Below are 20074 nucleotides of genomic sequence, written 5' to 3'. Positions count from 1 at the left end.
GTGGGCCCGTGAGCCACAACTGCTGAGCCTGCGCGTCTGGAGCCTGTGCTCTGCAACGGGAGAGGCCGCGACAGTGAGAGGCCCGTGCACCGCGATGAAGAGTGGCCCCCACTCGCCGCAACTGGAGAAAGCCCTCGCACAGAAACGAAGACCCAACACAGCCAAAAATAAAATAAATAATAAATAAATTAAAAAGAAAAAAAAAAGATATAGCAGAATTTGGAAGTCCCCCTAAAAACAAACTGTGGATTGTGTGTGTATGTGTGTGTATGTGTGTGTGTGTGTGTGACTTCCTATTTAAAAAAATAAAAAGAAACCAGCACAGAGAGAGGGCAGTTGAAGAGAGGAGGGCCCCCAGGGTCTTCCCTGTCCACCTAGGGAACCCAGATTCTGGTGGCTGTGGAAAAGTTCTGGGAATGAGAACCTGCAGCCCGCTGGTTACCTGGCTTCATCACTTCCTCTCTGTGTGACCCTGGGCAAGCTAATTAACCTCTCTGAGCCTTGGTTTCCTCATTTATAAAACACGGGTGATAACAGAAATCCCTGGGAGGGTAACTGGAAAGGCTGGATAGGACGACCAGGCGCAAGCACACCGTGCACTTTCCGTAAAGGGCTGCTCCTCACTACCGTCTTTGGGAAGAACTGGACAAAGCGCCTGGCGGCGGGTGATCAGCTAGTTAAGTGGATCAAATTCACCAGGTTTTTCAACCCAGATTCACACTTCCTGTAGAGACAGATCCGAAAAGAGCTGGTGAAGGTGTTTGTAAACAAGAAAAGTGCAGTTCGAAAGTTGCCGCCAGCGCCAACCAGCGAGGCTTAGTGCTGGAAGCAAGAGTCATCTCTTCGCCGGGGGCAAGGTTCAAGCCGGGCAGATAGGGACATCTTTGCAGTCCTCCCTCCCTGTACACAACACACACACACACACACACACACCCCAAGCCCCCTCACCCCCAACCACGTCCCGAAGCAACACCCAGAGTCCCTCGGGGGCATGCGATGTATAGCCCTCTGTGTCGTCCGGCCGATGGAGCTGGAGGAGAGAGGAAGGCAGGGACGTGGTTGGAGGCGGTAAGGGGCCAAGTTGGACTCTGTCCCCAGCAGCTCCGAAGGCAGAGCAGGGGGTGCGGGCCGGGGAGGGTCGCCGCGAGTCCAGGAGGCCGGGGCCTCCGGGTCCTCAGCGCCGCCTCCCCGGAGGAAGGCGGGGGCGGGGAGGAGGGGGCGGGAGGAGGCGGAGGACGGAGGAGGGCGGAGGAGGGCGGAGGAGGGCGGCGCGCTGCGAGGTTATTTGTGGTTCGCTTTGATCCCGAGGGGGAACCTGAAACTCTCACATTCCTGGCATAGCTGCCGCCTCCGGCGCTGGCCGACCCTGGGGCTGCGTGCTGGGGCCCAAGCGGCCAGAGCGTCGGCGCCACGGCCGAGAGCACACCTCCGCCGCCGCGCTGAGCCGAGCCGGGCCGGGCCGGGTCGTCGGGTCTGACCGCGCCGAGCACCCGCGGGCCGCTGCGGTAAGGAAGGCTGCTCGGCGCTTTGGGGAGCGCGCGGGGCCGCAGAGACTCTCTCCAGCCGAAGCCCGAGCCCCGCCGCAGCCCGGCCTTTTCCGGGAGCGGGAGCGGGAGCGGGAGCGGGAGCGGAGCGGACCCAGCGTCCTCCAAGGCACAGCGCGCCTTTCCCGGCAGCCACGAAGCAGGGCAAGGGCCGCTCCGCCCGGGGGTGTCTCGCGGGTCGCCCGGAGTCTCTCGAAAGCGCGCGGGTCCGCTGGGGCTGGAGGAGGAGGCAGCCTCTGGGGAGAGCATAGTGGGTGTTTGGGGTCGCGGGTCGGGAAGAGGGGATGCCAGGGGATGCGGATCTGGGCGGAAGGCGCCGCTTGGAGCTCAATTTGCAGCGCCCTGGGTACTGATTTGGTTAGGTAGGGGTTACAGGTGTCTTTGCCCCCCAACTAGCCCAAGAATTCCTCTTTGTCTTCCTTGGAAAATCCTCTCTTGAGCCACGGTCTGGCTCTCACTTAGAAAGAATGCAGCTTGCCGTCCAGCCCGCTGACGTCAGCGCTGGAGCATTTGGAAAACAAAGAGGGCTCGGGAGGGAGGGAGGGAGGCGGCTCCACGACGCTTAAAGACCTCTCCGGACCACGGGCTACCGTCGTCCACCCCGCTCCCGGCGCAGCGGCGGCCACCGGGTGCTCGTAGTCAGCCAGGAGTCCGGGTAGGGCGGGATGGGGTGCGGTCTGACCTAGGGACCCTCGCTTTGGTTCCTTAGGCCAGCGTGAGCCCAGGCAAAGGCCGGAGTTGCGTGCTTGCTTAGAAGAGGGTGTTTCAGAGACCCGGGCGCGCTAGTGCAGCAGGGGTGCACGACCCGGGTCGCGGGCGCAGATTTTAGTAACGGCTCAGCTGAAAGGATGTGCATCCGAGGGGCTTGACCGGGACAAACGCGAGATGAGAGGCGCGGGAGGTGTTCCCTGCACCCAGGCACACTGTTGGTGGGGAGAGGGCCTGGAATCTGTTCGGAAAGCTGCATTCTCCGGTCCTCCTCGGCTGCAGTCAGCCCAGACAGTGATTAACTTAGGAGTGCCCCGGGGATGAAACGCTAGGGAGAATTGATTCCGGTTTGTTTTGCCTCGGGTAGCTCTAGAGTCTTGCATCTCCCCTCCTTGTGTGTTTGGGGCGGGGGGAATGAGGGGGTGCCAGGAAGGATGAATACTGAGTACCCTCCAGATGCATCTCCCTCTCCCCGGTTCTGGGCAGCTGGGAGGAGGGAGTGGAATGGCTGCTCTGCCAGTCAGCCAGGCCCTAACTGGAGCAGGGCACTGGGGCTAGTTTTGGGGCAGAGGAGGGGCTGCGTTCCTCCCACTGTCCTCCTCCCGTGCACACAGGACCTCCGGAGGTGTGGGTTTTGTTTGGTCTTCACTGAATCCCAGTTTGGAGGTCTGCGGTAGAGGAGGCTGTGGAAAGGAAGCTGGGTGAGGTGGGCAGCCTGCCAGGCCATGAGCCACTGGGAGCCCAGGCTCAGAAGGGAACACCTTCCGCAGGAGATATTATCTCCCTGCAGTTCAGGCTCAGAGCCCCCAGCCCCAGGTCCCTGCAGCCAAGAGCCTCCGCGCTCGCTCCCTTACTTCTTCAGTCAGCTCAAGTGGTGTTACTGGCTCAAGTGGTGTTACCGATGTCAAGATGCTGAGGGCCCATCATCCCCTGCGTGCCTAGAGGGCCATCAGGGCACTTCCAAGGAGCAAGTGTGTGTGTAGCTGGGGGTGGTATTCATAAAATCTAAGACATCGTGCCACCCTTTCTTTTTTCCTGGAGCACGTGTGCACTTACTGTCAGCACACAGGCTATGTGACTGGCCCACAAACCTTGATGGGTGGCACATTTTTGCCTCATCTCACAAAACCATTGTCCTATTATAGTCTCTCTTCTTTCATCCCTTATTCACCAATCCAGATGCATTTTTTCCTTCTTCCTGTTCACCTTGCAGAGTGACTGCCAAGGTCATCCCATGACAGGGAGGGCTCAGCAGAGTAAAGTGTGGTGAGTTAGCTGTGCCAAGGCCGGCGCTCAGGCATGCTTCATCCTAGAGGGTCCTGGGGGCTGTTTGCCTAGGGCTTCTACCAGGCTGGACTCATTCTTTATCACCTGCCAATAAACTGGGGCCCTGTCCACCCCCGGACTGGAATGCTCAGTGGTTACAGCTGAATTAGGCCTGCCCTAGAGTCTCTCATCAGGCTCTTTGATGGGAAGCTGACTGCAGGAGGCCAAGTTTCCTTGTGTCTAGGTTACTGGTGTTTTTCTCTAGGCACAGTAAGTCTCCATGAATATGATTATAATGGCAGTCCTTTGCCAGGAATTTACGGTGCACCAGGAGCTCAACAGCCATTGCCTGTTTTAATTGTCAACTCCGTGAGGCTAGCATTATTCTTTCCATATTTCCGATGGAGAAACTGAGGCTCAGAAGTTAAGTGACTTGCCTTAATCAGTAGGTGGCAGCATTGGCAGTTGAACCCAGGCTTGTGTGCCCCTCCATAGCCTTGCTCTTTACCATTATGCCTTCGACCAGACAGTAACGGAAAGTCCCCGCCTTTCCCATGTGCTCCCACTGAGTGGTCTTCGTTCTCTCCTCCCAGGTGCTCTGGCGCCAGGTGCCGCTGGCCTTTGTCCAGGCGGTTGTGTGCAAGCCCAGGAAGCATGAGGACACTGGAAGACTCCTCGGGTACGGTCCTGCACCGCCTCATCCAGGAGCAGCTGCGCTATGGCAACCTGACCGAGACCCGCACGCTGCTGGCCATCCAGCAGCAGGCCCTACGGGGTGGGGCTGGGGCTGGGGGCACAGGGAGCCCCCAGGCCCCCCTGGAGATCGTGGCCCCCGAGGACAGTCAGGTGCTGCAGCAGGCCACAAGGCAGGAGCCCCAGGGCCAGGAGCACCAGGGCACCGAGACCCACCTGGCAGAGAACAGCCTCTACCGGCTGTGCCCACAGCCCGGCAAGGGCGAGGAGCTGCCCACCTATGAGGAGGCCAAAGCCCACTCGCAGTACTATGCGGCCCAGCAGGCGGGGCCCCGGCCACATATGGGGGACCGGGATCCCCGCGGGGCCCCGGGTGGCAGTCGGAGGCAGGATGAGGCCCTGCGTGAGCTGAGGCACGGGCACGTGCGCTCCCTGAGCGAGCGGCTCCTGCAGCTGTCCCTGGAGAGGAACGGGGCCCGTACCCCCAGCCACATGAGCGCCTCCCACAGCTTCCCCCAGCTGGCCCGCAACCAGCAGGGACCCCCGCCCAGGGGCGCCCCTGCCGAGGGCCCGGAGCCCCGCGGACCTCCACCTCAGTACCCACACATCGTGCTAGCTCATGAGACCACCTCCGCTGTCACCGACCCGCGGTACCGCACCCGTGGCAGCCCGCACTTCCAGCATGCGGAAGTAAGGTAACTGCCCACCTCGGTCTTCAAGCTCTTGGCTTCCAGCATAGTTCTCCCAGGGTGAAGAGCCTCCAGAAGCCTGGCGAGCTCCAGAGGAAGGCCGATGATACCCTCTCCCTCCCAAGATGGGAGCTAATGCTGGAAGGAAAGAGGGATTTAGCCAGGGTCACATGAGAACTTAGCGGCATCCCTTGCTTTAATTTGGAGGTGGACACCATTGTCTAATTGGCTGTAGCAGTTGTGAGTAACTAGGGTTCTCAGAGGCTATGAATTACAGCAGGGGGTTAAAGGTTGGGTTTCAGAAAGAACTTGCAAAGACAAGGGTTGGGAATCATTGCCAAACTGTTTCCAAGTTAAGTGGGAAGAAGGTGGGACCTCCTTCTCTGGAGGTTTCTAAGAATAAGTGGACATGTTTGCTTTCTGTGATTACTGGGAGGCATTCCTAACTGTAGGCAGGAAGAAAGGACCAGATGGCCTCCTTAGGGACCTCTCCCCGCTCCTACCGGGGCGGGAGCTGCCCTGTCCCTACCATTCATTTCCTTTCATGTTTTTCTGTGTGGTCCATGTGGCTGGAGCCTGGAGTGGGAGAGGATTCTTGGTCCAGGTGAGCCCCTTTCTGTGGAGGCTCCGGAGAGGCTGCTGGGGGGGCTTAGTGTTTGAGTCTCAGTGTGAAGGGAAGCCTTTAGAGGCTGTGATTTGGCTTACCTTTTTAAAAAGGTTCCTCTGCTGCATGTAGAGAATGGATTCTAGGGGCTAGAATGGAAGCAGGGATGCCCGGGAGGGGCAGGAAGCCCAGATAGTTTGCAGAAATAGGGTTCCTAGAAATGAGGCTCTCGCTTGGCCCCGCACCTTCTCCTGAGAAGCTGACACATGCCCTTTTCACACGCCCTGCATCTTCCCCACACAGGGGTCCAGGAAGCCCCACCAGAGGAGCCTGAAGGTTTGCAGACTCCCTCTTCCTCTGATGGCCCAAGGTCCAAGTCAGGTTCTCTTCATGCCTGCTGAGTCCTCATTTAGTCACCCACTTTCCCAGTGTGTGCCCTTTCCCGGGAAAGATGCCTTTCTTCGCTCTCGAGAAATGAGTGACGTGATGGCTTGGAATGAAGGCACCAGAGGATGGAGGCTGTGGGTTTTCGCCCCCCTCCACCTCCCAGGCCCCCCTACCTTATCTCCTTTCTCAGGGCTCCGTCCTGGGAGAGTTTCGGAAGCTGACTCGCAGTTTCTTCTCTTGGACCAGCCTTATTGAGCCCTGTCAGGAAGAGATAATATCGTGGAAAGGAAGTAGACTGTTTGCAGGAGAACAAAAAATGAGGGAGGGGGAGGGGCGGACAAGGGGAAGGGAGAGCAAGTGTGAAGGAAAGGAGGCTCTATTCTTTCTTGGAGCCAAGTCATCCCCAAAGAATGCCATTTGTGTCTGCCTGGCCCAGGGCAGGGGGAGCAAGTTCAAGAAGCACCCCCAAGATGCCACATTTAGCAGCACAGGGAGAGTTTGCACATTCCAGTGGGGACCCTCAGCTCTCACTGGAAGCTCTACCTTCGGCAGTAAGAGAAATACATCTGCCAGCCTCTGCTTTGGCTGATCCGATGAGGCTTGCTTTCTGGGAACTGGGGGCAGGGACTGTTCTTATAGCCTAGGGTCATAAGAAGGGCAGGGGAGCCGGAGTCTGGAGGGGGAAGGATGAAGGGGAAGGATGAGGGGAAGGGCAGGCATGGGTGCTGAGGTGATGGACTCATGTGGGGCTTCCGGGACTTGGGAAAGTTCCTGGTGAAACTGAGGCCATCAGCTCTTTTACACTTAGAGCCACAAGGCCCCAGAAAAGCTCTGTGACCCCCCCATGCCTCTTGCCCTTTGCTCCTTCCCTTGACATGGGGCCCTGAGGCTGACGTTACACCAGTAGAACATTGTCCCTAAACTCAGGCTATTGTCATAGTCCTGAGGCAACCACTACGCCCCAGAAAATCCAGTGTTTGGGTCACATTTACTCTTTGAGCAGAGAGTAAGCCGCTGTCTTCACTAGGAGAGACGGAGGATGGGCCGTCATTGTGGGAACGCCCACTGCAGGCCCAGCACTCTGCCAGGCACATGTGGCCCTCACAAACCCACTTGAGGCTGAGAACCTCATCTTCATGACTGAGCAGTGCTGCCGCACCGTGGGCTTAAACACTGGAGCCGGAGTTTGAATGCCTATTTTGTCAGACTCTGGAGCCCAGACTCTACCCCTGACATCTGTCTCGCCGCTCTAACCTTAGCCGCAGTCTTCTAAAAATGTTTCTTCAAGGGGTGACGGGACCCAAAATAGGAGGGAGAAGAAGTGAGTGTGAGCGCAGGGCCTGACACCAGGGGCCGGAACAGACACCAAGTGGCCCAGGGGCCTGGAAGTTTGTGTGTTCAGTCATGATGGATGTGACCTCCAGACTCAAAAAGAGCCTTCTATTGATGAGAAGGGTCAAGAGTGCATTTTTCAAGATCTCTTATTTAAGCTCGGGTTGCTAGGACTGCTCAGGCTGATCCCCAAGGCCTCGGCCACAGTGAGGCTGGGCATGAAATAAGCATGCTCATGTTAATCCCCTCCAGCCCTGCTCCCCTGGCCCTTGAAGGTCTTGGGGACGCCATGTGGAAAGGCCTTCCCCACCAGTCGCTGCCTCACGCTGTGGGGAGGCTGTCTGCCCAAGAGGGCTGGGGCGACTCGGGGTGGCTTCTCGGTCTCTGAGCACCTACTCTTCTGTTCCCCAGGATCCTGCAGGCCCAGGTGCCCCCCGTGTTCCTCCAGCAGCGGCAGCAGTACCAGTACCTGCAGCAGCCCCAGGGGCACCCCCCGCCCCCATCCCCGGCTCCCCTCAGCCAGGGCCCGCTAGGCCCCCTCAGCCTACCCGGGGTGGAGGCCCCAGCAAGCACTCAGGCCTCCTCGGGCAGTGCCCACCTGGCCCAGATGGAGACTGTGCTGAGGGAGAATGCCAGGCTGCAGAGGGACAACGAGAGGCTGAAGAGGGAGCTGGAGAGCTCGGCGGAGAAGGCCGGCCGCATCGAGAAGGTAGGCCCTGCTGGGGCCTCGGAGGGGCAGGGGGAAGAAGGGACCCCGACGGGGCTGGCCTGGCTGGGCTTCTCAGCCGTCCCTCAGCCCCCACCCCCATACCTCGTGCACCCTCCCTGGCTGACTCCAGACAGCTGGGGAGCCGCCGGCACAGCAGGCCTGGAGCTTGAGCAGTTGCTGCCCAATGGTGATTAGAAAGAGCCCATTCACGGCTCCCTCACACTCGGCTCCCTCACACTCGCGCCCTTCCCCTGCACACACCCCCTCCCGTGGACACCTCCCACAGAGAGCCCTTTGTATCCCCCACACAACAGCAAGTCTGTTCCAGGCCAGCCCTGGCCACAGAGGAAGCCCCTCCTCTTGGAAAAAACGAGCGACTTATTGGAATCACAGGCCAGCGAGGAGCACGTGCGGAACCTGCCAGCCGCCAAGTGGGAGGGGCAGCCAGGGCCAGGCTGGCCCTCTGGGGTGGATGGCGATGGCTGGAGAAGCAGATCCTCCAAGCAGAGGCGGCTCAGGCTGGGGTCTGGCCCTCCCGTCTTAGTGAAGGGTTACCAGCTGTGCGCTCGGCCTTAGCAGGTGGCCTCAGGCCTCCTGAGGCCGTCCCGTGGTGTCCAAGATAAGTCCACCCTCCAGACCATGGTTGGAGTCTGAGTGCCCACTCCTGGCCCATTGTGCTCAGATTTCTCAGTAGAAGCCAGACAAAAGGAAGATGCTTCTTTCTGGACAGTGGGCCCCAGAAAGCTGCGCTTAGTCACGCTGCAGGCAGCCACTTCCAGAGAACCTGGCCTTGGGTTTGCTCAGGACCTTGGGACAGTTGAAGGGACCCTAGCTTGCCTGTTCCAGCAGTCTGGTCCACCTCTAGAGGCTACAGGCTGCAGCCCGTCCCACCAGAACTAGGTGGATTTTTTTGCTGTGGCTTTTGATCCTCTCCTCTCTCACCCTTTCTGATGGAGAATAGCAGATCAGCCGGGGTCTGTGGAGGGGACCTTGATGCCACTCCCTCCCTGGGGGCTCTCCCCTTCCTTCAGCTCTGCTGTCTGCCTCTTGCAGCTGGAGGGCGAAATCCAGCGGCTCTCTGAGGCCCACGAGAGCCTGACGAGGGCCTCTTCCAAGCGGGAGGCCCTGGAGAAGACTATGCGGAACAAGATGGACAGTGAGATGAGGCGGCTGCAGGACTTCAACCGGGATCTGAGAGGTGAGGACAGCTCACCCAGGTGGGGGGGGGGGGAGTGCCTGCGGACGGCTTGATCCCTCTGTTCTAGGGAATAATTCAGAATCTCTGTCCTCCGCGATAATAGTATAAATCAACTCAAAGGGGACTAGGCTGAGACTCCTTGGGGGCCACCTTGATAGAGAGATGCTTGTCTCTGTGTTCTAGACCTTAGGGCCCCTCATGGAGCTCCCACCCATGTGGCCCAGGGGGCTTCCCTATGAGCCCACCCCCAACTTGGAGAATGCAGCCCGACAGATAGGACCGAGGGGACACCCCAGCAGGCAGCTTCACCTGTATTCAAACATTTTTCCTTAAAACTTCTTTTCTTTATTTGAAACAGAGAGACTGGAATCTGCAAACCGGCGCCTGGCAAGCAAGACGCAGGAAGCGCAGGCAGGCAGTCAGGACATGGTGGCCAAGTTGCTGGCTCAAAGTGAGTAGGGGTCCCACTCAGGAGCCTGGCCAGAGGGGTGGCCAGGACAGCCCCTCTGGACAGGGAGGATCGGCCTCCTCTATCAAAGCAGTGCTTGGAGCTTGGGTTTACTGAATGCCTCCTATGCACCCAGCAGTGGACTAGACCTGGGGGAGGGGTAGTTTCTGAAGAGGAGCAAGATCTGGTTCTCTGTGTATTGGGGAAATCAGTGGATCCAGAGGGATAGCTGGGGAGCTGTGGTTTGCTGAGCTGTGGTGCTGACCATCAGTTCCGTGTCCTTCAGAAGCATGCGGGAGGCCAGAGAGCCTTGGAGACAGGTGGGATGAGAGAGAAGGAAGAGCCTGAGTCTCCCGGGGGTGCCCAGTGGGGATGCGGGGGTCAGAGAACAGATGAGTTCATTGTTGACTCATCCATTCAGTCACTCATTTGTTCACTAGCACAGCTGTGCTGAGCCCCTGGCCAGCGTGGAGCAGAGCAGGAACAGGTCAGGAAGGTGCCAGGGCAGGGAGGTCAAGAGAGGCGGTGAGCTTGAGGGAAGGAGCAGGGTCTTCCCACCCCGGATTCCAGGGAACAAGGGTGGCCTGGCCCCGGAGGCGAGATGAGGAGAGGTCCCCAGCAGCCTGAGAGAGGGGCTCTGTGGGGTAGCAGGGTGGGGAGCAGGAGACAGGTGAAGAAGCAGCAGGATAGCTCAAGTGGAGGTGCGAGCAGGGAGTTTGGGGGAAGGGGGAGGACAAAGGGAGCCCCGAGCTCAGCAGTAGGAAGAAGCTGCAGCAGTCAGAAGAGACAGAGAGGCAGTTATTTATTAAACTCCTCCTGTATGCTCTTACTATGTGCTATAGTGGTGTTAGGGTGTTTGCAAAGGAGTGGAGTGGGGGCAGCTGGTGTCTGGGCGAGGGGTGGCTTCGAGGAAGGAGGAACCCATCAGAAAGCCTACTGTGCTGAAGCTGGATACTTAGGGCGTGTCCAGAAGTGGAGGGGCAGCTTGAGGGCTGAGCTGTGCTGCCAGCACCTCCCTCCTCAAGGAGGGCTCGGCCCGGAGCCCAGCATTGAAGGGCTGGGGGTTGGGGGTGGGCAGGGGGCAGGCGGGGCTGTACTGGCGGGAGGCGATGACTTAGGGTCTCAGGGAGGGAGGTGGTGGAGGTGAGGGAGAGGGGGGAGGGGACGGCCCCGGGGGTCCCGTTGGGAGTCCGGAGAGGGCGGGTTTCTGGAAGGGGGCAGAATGGGGCGCCGTGTAGTAGAGGGCCGACTTTGGGGGCCGGGCTCTGCCAAAGAAAGGAAGTCACCGGCGGGTTTCTGGGAGCGGGCAGGGGAGGGGCGAGGGGGGAGGCCGGCCTGGAGGCGTTTCCGCTCCCCGGGGAGCGAGCGCCAGGCTGTTCTTGGCTCCGGGCTGGAGCCATTAATCTGGCAGCGGCGGGTGACCTGGATGCCAGGCATTCCTGAGCCCGGGCTGTTCCGCTGCGCCCCGCCCCGCCGCCGCCGCCGCCGCCGCCGCCGCTCCCTCCCGCGCCCCGCCCGCCCGCACTGCGGGAGGAGGGAGGACACTGGGACAAAGGGACTGGGACGTGCCGGTGGGGCCTCGCTTTCCCAGGGGGAAAGGCCTCCTGCTCCCTCCACTGCTCGCTCGCCCTTGGCCCCTCGCCCTGTCTCCCGGATTCGCGGCCACCCCGGCCTGGGAGCGCCCCCGCCCCCTGACCTCTGCCCACCAGACAGGCCCAGGGTTTTATCCTGGTGGCTGGGGATGGCCAAGGGCTCAGGCTTCCCTGCCCCTGCCAGGGCCTTAGAGGTGTGGGAGGTGGCAGGAAGCTTCTGGAAGCCAAAGGCTGGGTCCTGGGGATCCTCCCCAAGGGCTGATGGAAGCCAAGCAGCCCTTCCTTGCTCCCAATAGCCATGGGGAAACCAGAATTCTCAGGGAAGATGCCTCTGGTTGATCTCACCTTTTTTCTGGAGTCAGTCAACACTAGTAGGGAAGTGTGGCCACTGCCACCAGTGCCATCTGCTTTTCCTACTAGGCAAACCGTACAGACCTCCAGCTCAGGTCAGGCCCTGTCCTCCCTGGGGAGCTGGCCTTGAGTCCTGAGGCCTGGTCCTCCCAGCCCTGTCCCCCTTGGGCAGTTTCTTCCCACTGAGCCTCAGATTCTGAGGCTGTAAGATGGGGCCATCATAAGACTGGGATGAGATGCAGGCCTCCTGCAAACTCTGTAAGCTGTTGGGCTCTGTGAAGCCTCCCAGGACGGGGTCACTGTCTCCAGGTCCAAAGTCCCAGTCAGCACTCCTGCCTGCCCCCTCCACTCCACTCAGGTGTCAGGCCAGCTTGGGATGAAAGGCTCAATTTCAGTGTTACTGAGCTCTGCCATCCTTTCCCTCCACCCCAAAGAATGAGGCCAGCCTGGACCCAGCCTTCAGAAATCGAGTGAACCAGAGCTGACCTGGGTCAGTCGCCTGCGTCCTCCCTCTCTGCCCCAGGGCCCTGAGGAAATGAATCCTCCCTTCTGCCTGCCAGCTCCCAAGCCTTCACTGTTCTGTTCCAGAGCCTGTACTGTCCTATATGATAGGTACAAAGATTAAAGATGGCCCAAAGATTTAAATTAATTAAAATTAAATAAAATGAAAAATTCGGCTCCTCCCTCGCACTGGCCACGTTTCCAGTGCTCAGTAGCCCCACATGCCTAGTGGCTGCTGCATTGGTTGGCACGGTGTAGGACAAGAGTCCATCACAACAGAGAATTCCACCGTGCTATATCATAGTGCTGGCCTAGAGAGTGCCTTTGAGTCCATCAGGCGGGCCCCAGAGCCTGTCCCCCTCTGCCCTCCAGCAAGGCGGGCAGCCCACACGCTCTGCGGGTAGGGGCGCCCGGGTCCACAGAATGAGCCCTGGAGCCCACTTCGGGAGCCCTCTAGGTGCGAGGGCCTCGCACCACAGCCGAGCAGCCTGGTCCTTCAGAGGCAGGCTGACTTGGGTCCCCATCCTGGCAGCACCATTCACCTCCTATGTTTCCTCCCCTTTAAGTTGAGGGGTCACAAATCCTGCCTCAAGGGACTGTTACTGGAGGCTTCGGTGGAATAAGATGTGTAAGTGCCTGGCTCCTGGGGCAGCACACGGTGGTCTCTTCCCCTTTCCTTCATTCTTCCACTTGAATGATGACCATGCGACAGTCCACCTGAGCCTCCGTTTTCTCATCTGCAAATGGGCGTCACGGTTCCTACCGGTCCAGTCTCTAGTGTCACCGTGAGGCTCGAGGGAAACTGTGAATGTGTTTTGGAAATGGTGACACCTGGCGCAAGTGGGCAGTGTTTGGGGCTGTCTCCTGGCAAGGCCATGTCCCAGCGGAGGAGCAGTGTAGCCCAGTGATTACTGCAAGGGCCCCGGCCTGGCGCTGTCCTTTACTCATGACTTAACCTGAGCCTCAGTTTCCTGGCCCATGCGATGGGGTTAATACGGGTACCTAACTCGTAGGTTGTGGAGAGGACAAGATGCAGTCATGCAGGTGCAGGTCAGCACAGAGCCCAGTACGTGGCGGGTGCTCAGTGGGGCCGGCTAGGTGGCTGCCGTCACTGACCGGGCCCCCTCCCTCTGTCCCTGCAGGCTATGAGCAGCAGCAGGAGCAGGAGAAGCTGGAGCGGGAGATGGCGCTGCTGCGCGGGGCCATCGAGGACCAGCGGCGGCGGGCCGAGCTGCTGGAGCAGGCGCTGAGCAACGCACAGGGCCGGGCGGCACGAGCCGAGGAGGAGCTGCGGAAGAAGCAGGCCTACGTGGAGAAGGTGGAGCGGCTGCAGCAGGCCCTGGGGCAGCTGCAGGCTGCCTGCGAGAAGCGTGAGCAGCTGGAGCTACGGCTGCGCACGCGCCTGGAGCAGGAACTCAAGGCCCTGCGTGCGCAGCAGGTGAGCTGGGAAGGCCCGTGGAGGTGGCAGAACTGGAGCAGCATCAGAGGAGGCCAGCTCTGAAGCCCCCGGGAGCCCCTGCTGAGATCCAGGCCGAGCCCCCTTGGAAAGCCAGGGTGATCTGTGCCAGCCTTGCTGAAGGCCCCTCCCAGCCACCAGCCTTAGCAGAGGCTTTGCCACGGGGCCGTGGGCCGACCTCGGGGACTCAAGACTTGGGCCTCTGTCCTCAGCAGCAGCACGGGTTGGCACACTTGGTCTCTAGAGAAAGTCACTCAGGAGCACTGATGGAGGAGACTAGCTACCTCTTGTGTGCCTCCTCAGGATCATGGGGGAAGATAGTCGCCCAGATCCTGAGTCTTTATCCTCACTTTGGGCTGTGTGAATAGCTCTTGTGTTTACAGACCAGATAGGGTTCTGTGTCCACTCCCAACCTTACCCTTCCCACAGAAGGAAGGGTGACCAGACCCTGAGATAGGGTGACCAGACCTCCTGGATTGCCCAGTTCTGTCCTAGTTTACACTGGTTGTCCCAGTGTCATTAAGTTGCACCCCTTTCCCAGTTTGGAAGATAATTTATGTGGTCACTATGCAAAGGCAGACCTGATCTTCTCACACCCTTGGCCACAGGATTTGGGGCAGGGGTGTGGGGACCCGTGCCTCCCCTTTGTCTGTGGGTGGAAGCGGGCTGTGAAGAGCGTACGGGGAGATTGACCAAGCACAAGGCTCGGTGAGAGTCCTCGTGTGGAGGCGAGGACCCGTGGCCGACACGCCCCAGCTGCCGCCCCTGACCACGGTGCTCCTCTCTCTGCAGAGACAGGCAGGCACCCCCGGTGGTGGCAGTAGCAGTGGGGGGTCCCCGGAGCTCAGTGCCCTGCGGCTGTCGGAGCAGCTACGGGAGAAGGAGGAGCAGGTCCTGGCACTGGAGGCCGACATGACCAAGTGGGAGCAGAAGTATTTGGAGGAACGTGCCATGAGACAGTTTGCCATGGATGCGGCCGCCACGGCTGCCGCCCAGCGCGACACCACTCTCATCCGGCACTCCCCGCAGCCCTCGCCCAGCAGCAGCTTCAACGAGGGCCTGCTCACCGGCGGCCACAGGCATCAGGAGATGGAAAGCAGGTTGGGCATCACAGGCCAGGCACCTGGGTGGGGGTAGTGGGGTGGTGACGTCAAGTCCCTGCCCCGTCCTTAATCCGTGATAAACACCCCTCGCCCCACCTGGCCTAACAGTCCCTCCTACTTCTGAGCTGACCCCCGTGCTTTTGGCATAGCTGGCATCATACACGTATTCTTTCCCAGAAGTACCAACCAAGTCCTTGGTCTGCCCAGGTGACCCCACTGGTGGATGCCATCCAAGGCTCTGGGCCTCTATCCCCTCCCCCTCCCCCATGTAAATCAGAGAGTAAGACTTTGCTACTGAGTCCACACCACGTACCACCCCCGGAAGGAATGTGGCCGAGGCCCCTGGCCTGGGGGTAGCTAGTATTTTCTCTCCAAAAACAATCTCAGAGGCCCCACAAGATTTCCATTTGACCTATACCTGGCTCAAAAGCACAAGCACGTTGACTGAGCCCATTTGGTCAACAGCCCTGGGGGTGGTCCTCCAGGACGGGGGTTGTACCATTGCTGTCATCGGATAAACCCAGAACCTGCCCCTTGATGACCTACCTTTGCTGGTGTGAGAAGGGCCTAGCACTTCACACACGGGCAGTTTTCAGAGCATCCAGTTCCAGAGCTGTGATGGCATTTCTGAAGGCCCCCTCCTGGCCCCTGCTGCAAGCCCCAGAGAGCCCAGCCTGGCTGTAGGGAAGGCTTTCCCTCCAACCTCTACAAGGCGGGAAGGATGCGGGCTGTTGGATCTGTAGGTCTGAAGATGTAAGCATGGCCTCTCACCCCTCAGGTTAAAGGTGCTCCACGCCCAGATCCTGGAGAAGGATGCGGTGATCAAGGTCCTTCAGCAGCGCTCCAGGAAAGACCCTGGCAAGGCCACCCAGGGCTCCCTGAGGCCCGCCAAGTCTGTGCCATCTATCTTCGTGGCTGCAGCAGCAGGGGCCCAGGGCTGGCACGGGCTCTCCTCCAGCGAGCGGCAGGTGGATGCCCCTGCCCGGCTGGCTGCAGGTGAGAGGAGGCGGGTAAGCGGCAGAGGCAGAGGCTAGGGTGTTCTCAGGCCTTTCCTCTCGGAACCGAGGCTCAGAGGAGCCAGGGCGTCCCAGCCCCTCACCCAGGGAAGCTGGCTTATACTCTGGCTCCAGCGATCCTGCAGCCCACAGCTGTCCCCCTGGTGTGAAGGGGCAGGCTGTGGCCCCCATCTCTGGAAATGCCACCACCCTGGCCCCAGCCGCTTACCATCTAAGTGAAAATAGAGCTCCCTGCACAGATGTACCTTCTGGGCCAGCCCTTCCACTCCCCCTTCTAAGCAGATGCCACAGAAATCCGAGAGTCCCTACTGGTTTTAAGATTTAATCTACAGCCCTTTAAGAAAGGCTCCTCTACTCAAAGTTTTTGGAACCCAATTCAACCTGATAGTTATTCCCATTCGGAAAACAGGAGCGTTTAGTTGTAATCGAAGTTCTTGCAAACCAAGGGCAATTCGCATCCCGAATAGGTACAGTTAAGTAGGGGTGTTCTTCCTGGGGGCTCCATCTTATGGCCAAGGCAATAACTGTGAACCTCCTGCCTTTCCAGCAGACAGGGCCCCGGCGGAGGAGCCAGTGGCCGAGGCTCCCCTAGCTGCCCACGCCAAACACGGGAGCAGGGATGGGAGCACCCAGACTGACGGCCCCCCAGACAGCGCCGCCTCCTGCCTGGGCCTGGAGCCCGACGGCCTTCTGGGGTGCAGCAGTGGCCAGAGGACAGCCTTGCTGGGTAAGTCCCCTTTCCCCCCGACTTCTCTGCGGGGCTGAGGGCATGTTGGGGTGTGAATTGGGGCCCCTGACCCTTTATTCCCGGACCCAGCCCCACTCGTTGCCCACACTCCACAGGGAGCCCTGCACAGGGGCGGGTGAGCAGGGTGTGAGGCCCACCACAGTACATGTGAGAGCTGGTTGGATGCATGAATAGGGGAACTGAAAACCCTGATTACAGACAGATCCACCTGGGAGGCTCTTTATCTTCTCTTTGGAAGTCTTCTTTTATTGCCGGTCTGAATATCTAAGATAATGGAGCTTGGTGAGGTACCCTTCCACTCAAGTTAGAAGACTTTGTTTAAAAAGAATCCGGGAAGGAGAAATTTGAGACGATGCCATTACTGTGTTTTGCTCCCTTTCACATTAGCCTTTGCATATTTGCCTGCGCCTCACCATCTCAGAAAACCGCAGGCATGAAAAGAATGCGGCAGCCTCCCTCCCTTGGGGCTCTCCACCCTCCCTCCGAGCCCTCCAACCAGTTCCAAGTTATAAACAACTGCGTCTTCCACTCTGGAGGCTGGTGGTCTGGACAGAGAGCTGAGAGGGAGCAGAGCTTTGTGCTTAGGTTGGCCAAGTTATGGCGACCTGGGCAGCTGAGTTGGGAAAAGTTGGTGAAGATAGATCCTATCTTTCAAACGTGGTAGGATTTAAAAGAGCAGTGTGGTAACACTCGTTGGCATGTGCCTGTGTTCTTATCTCTCCAGATTCTGTTGCTACATCCAGAGTCCAGGACTTGTCGGACATGGTGGAGATACTGATCTGAAGGAGGTGGTGCCTTGGGGACTCCGAACCACTCCCTGCTCTCCTCTGCCCTCTGCCACGTGGCCATTCCAGCAGCCCCTCCAGCGGCTGCTTCACCCTCCCCCAGCCCAGCACTCATTCCCATTGACCATCTGGTCCCAGGAGCTGAGGAAGGATGCTGCAGAGGAGAGGGGAGCTGTGAGCACCCGGCCCCCAGAAGACTCTGCTCCTTAGCCCCGCATTCCTCCTGGGCCCATGTGGAATGAGGACTGGACCTTAACCTGCTTGCAGCCCAAGGCCTGCTGCCGGGGTAGCAACTGAAAGCTCAGGAGGGAGTAGCCCCTTCTGCACCCCCAGTGGACACTCGGGCAGAGAGGGACAGGATATGTTGGTTTGGGGGCTGGTTTCCAAGGCTGGCTGCCCGTGGACACCAGGTGGGCTGGTTTCATAGCCAGGCCTGGCTCAGTGTGGCCCCTCCAGCCTCGTCTTCTCAGCTCCTCACTGCCGCCTTGGGCTCACCCAGCCTTGCATCTTGTGGGGCCCGTCGAGGCCACAGCCTCACCCCTTCGCTTGCAGAGGACTGGGGTGCGCTGTGCGGTTTGTATATAATTCCCTTCCTTGTGGAACAGAAGGCTGAAGCGGGCTGCTTCAGATCTGCCCCCTCGTTCTGTGCGCCCGTCCCTGCCGTCACGGTTCCGCCCAGTTATCTCCCCTCCTCAAGTCCTTGGCCCGTGATCTAGTTGATCCACGGGATATTGGCTGTCTTTTTCTCCATCTTGAACCCTGTTTGAAATGCCCACGGAACACACCCCTCACCCCCGCCCCCCATCACCAGCCTCTTGAAATGGCTCCACAGCTCCTGTCCTTGGGACATCCTGTCAGTTTGGTTATGAGCCCTGAGCCAGGTGAAGTGAGCCACCACACAAGTCTGCTGTGGTGGGGCTCCCAGCACCAGTTCTCCCAAAGGAAACCGGAGAGATGGCCTTGTTCTCATCAGGGCATTTGTCCACCCACCCTGGAGGGATTGGGAGAGGGAGCTGTGCTGGTGAAAATTAGTCCATGAGACGTGACTCAGATGGTCCTCTGAATGGAGCCCCCGTCACAGCATGGCGCCGTGAGGCTGGCTCCTCGAGCCACCCGTGCCCAGCGCCCTGAAGCAGGGCCAGCGCTTGAGAACTGGAGTGAAGCATCCAATGGCAGCCTGCCAGTGGCCGTGACTTTGACTTCTGGTCTTAAAGAGTCCCCCAGCTCAGCCCCAGGAGCGATTGGTGGGTTTTAGCAGTTTGTCTTGACTGTTTTTAGTTCTCCTTGAATCTTTGGTGTTTTTTTTTTTCCTTTACCGTTTTTAGGTTTTATATGTGTTATTTTATTCCCATGGTTCCTCAAGTTTCCTTTTTAAACATTTGCATTTGCTGGACAATTGCATATTTTTTTAAATCCCCCTACCCCTCTTGAAAGCTGAAAAATGCATTTGGTTCATATGCATTGTTTACAAAGAAAAAAGAAAAAAGAGAAAAAAAGGCAAAAAAATATTGTGGAAGAAAAAACACAACTTAATATATTTTGGATTAATATTTGGTATTTCTTTTAAAGTATTTTTTTGTGCTGTGAACATTTTCTGCCAAAGACCATGATGTGTGTCTGTATGTTTAAGTTATCGTAAATATTTAAAATGTAAACATGGCTGTTTTGTTATGCCACCCTGTACCAGGATTGCTGCTGCATTCCACTGGGTATAACAGTATTTTAATAAAAAAAAAAAAATTAATTAAAAGTGGTGTCTTTGCACAGGTGAGAAACTGCACTGAGAGGGAAAGGAGAGGGGGTAGGAACTTTGGGGGGGCCACCCATGTCATAGTCCCCAACCACCTTCAGCACTGAGCTGGACCCCTACTCGTCCACCCCGTGCTCCTGTACGCCTTGGTTCTTAAACACTGACCACAGCACGTCCATAAACCACCAGCTCAGGGTGACTGCCATTTCTCATACAAGAGGAGTGAAGGCTGGTTTCTGACTGAGGGAAACCTTTGGGCAAGGCAGGTCCCTCCTTATCTGCAAGGCTAGGAGGCTACACAGTGTAATTTCTGATAGGACCCACAAGTCCTGGGAATTTGTGAGGCTGTATTAAGGACAAGGTTGGAATGAGGATGTGGTTGGCTTTCCCCAGAGGACATTTCTCGCAGTCCGGGAGAGTCTGGCAGAAGGGCAGCCTCCCCAGGTAACTTTGTCCTAACTGGCTTTGTTTGCCCACACGCTGTGGTGACTCCACAGTAGGAAGGGGTGTCCAAAGGTGGCTTTACCCTTCCCTCCCCCTGCCCAGCATGGAGTCCTTGTCTGGGACCATCCAGGAGACAGGGAGCCGTGCTGCTTGGAGCCCTGCAGAGGGTCTTCATGTGTGCGGCAGGATCTTGGGCTCTGCCTCCCTCCCTGGCTGTGGCCTCAGCGCTCCTGCCCAAGCTCCAGGAAAGCATATCACTCCAATCCACAAAAGAGAAAACCATCTCAATCTCAGGGGTCCTTGTATCAGAAACAAAGCCTCTGCTGCCATGAGCCAGTCAGCACACTGAGGTTCTCCATCAGGAACCATCAGCCTCATCGGGCTGTCAGTCAGAGGCCAACCACCAGGCAGCCAGACAGGCCCGTGATGGGAACGGTCACCTCCACGGCAGTGAGCGAAGTATTTTCAGGGCTGGTGTAGGGACCCAGCAGCCATGTTGATGAGTATCCGAGCAGGATCCTAGAGATCAGCTTCCTGAGCCGGCCGACCTGCCCACAAGAGATGGAGCCAAACAGGTGGAGGAACTGGGAACATCCAAGGACCTTCTAGCAACTTTGCGATAGCGATGGGCCCCAGATTCCCCGGCCAGCACAATGCACCCCGTGGCCACGCCTCCACCCCAGCCCCTCCAGGCCACCTCCCACCACGCAGGCAGCATCGCTGCCCATGTTACCAGGCCCCGGATTGTGA

At 58.5% G+C, this 20074-nt stretch overlaps 1 protein-coding gene and 1 long non-coding RNA gene across 4 annotated transcripts in view; one reads left to right on the top strand and one right to left on the bottom strand.

Annotated features, from left to right (window-relative positions):
• Window positions 1-20074, bottom strand: part of LOC309660337 — a 122738-nt gene that overhangs the window by 20486 nt on the left and 82178 nt on the right. The window lies entirely within an intron of this gene.
• AMOTL2 (angiomotin like 2) lies at window positions 1347-18872 on the top strand. 3 transcript variants are annotated; one of them, XM_082460836.1, is made up of 10 exons: window positions 1347-1505; window positions 4112-4906; window positions 7635-7932; window positions 8986-9130; window positions 9489-9581; window positions 13165-13460; window positions 14271-14578; window positions 15360-15577; window positions 16148-16324; window positions 17070-18872. In XM_082460836.1, the coding sequence occupies exons 2-10, from the start codon at window positions 4173-4175 to the stop codon at window positions 17126-17128; spliced, it is 2328 nt and encodes a 775-aa protein (XP_082316962.1). In that variant the 5' UTR covers window positions 1347-1505; window positions 4112-4172; the 3' UTR covers window positions 17129-18872. The 3 variants fall into 3 exon arrangements, with proteins under 3 accessions (XP_082316962.1, XP_082316960.1, XP_082316961.1); XM_082460834.1 differs by having other exon boundaries at window positions 16145-16324; XM_082460835.1 differs by lacking the exon at window positions 1347-1505 and adding an exon at window positions 2084-2199 and having other exon boundaries at window positions 16145-16324.

The sequence above is a fragment of the Balaenoptera physalus genome (assembly GCF_965194825.1).
Source record: "Balaenoptera physalus genome assembly, chromosome: 4".
Taxonomy (NCBI): Eukaryota; Metazoa; Chordata; class Mammalia; order Artiodactyla; family Balaenopteridae; genus Balaenoptera; species Balaenoptera physalus.
This window is presented reverse-complemented; position numbering and strand designations above follow the sequence as displayed.

Excerpts from the sequence above, each read along its gene's own strand:
- AMOTL2 (XM_082460834.1), top strand. The coding sequence starts at position 4,173 with ATGAGGACACTGGAAGACTCCTCGGGTACGGTCCTGCACCGCCTCATC. Across the intron at positions 14,579-15,359 it reads CATCAGGAGATGGAAAGCAG|GTTAAAGGTGCTCCACGCCC; the intron begins GTTGGGCATCAC and ends CTCACCCCTCAG. Across the intron at positions 16,325-17,069 it reads CCAGAGGACAGCCTTGCTGG|ATTCTGTTGCTACATCCAGA; the intron begins GTAAGTCCCCTT and ends TTATCTCTCCAG.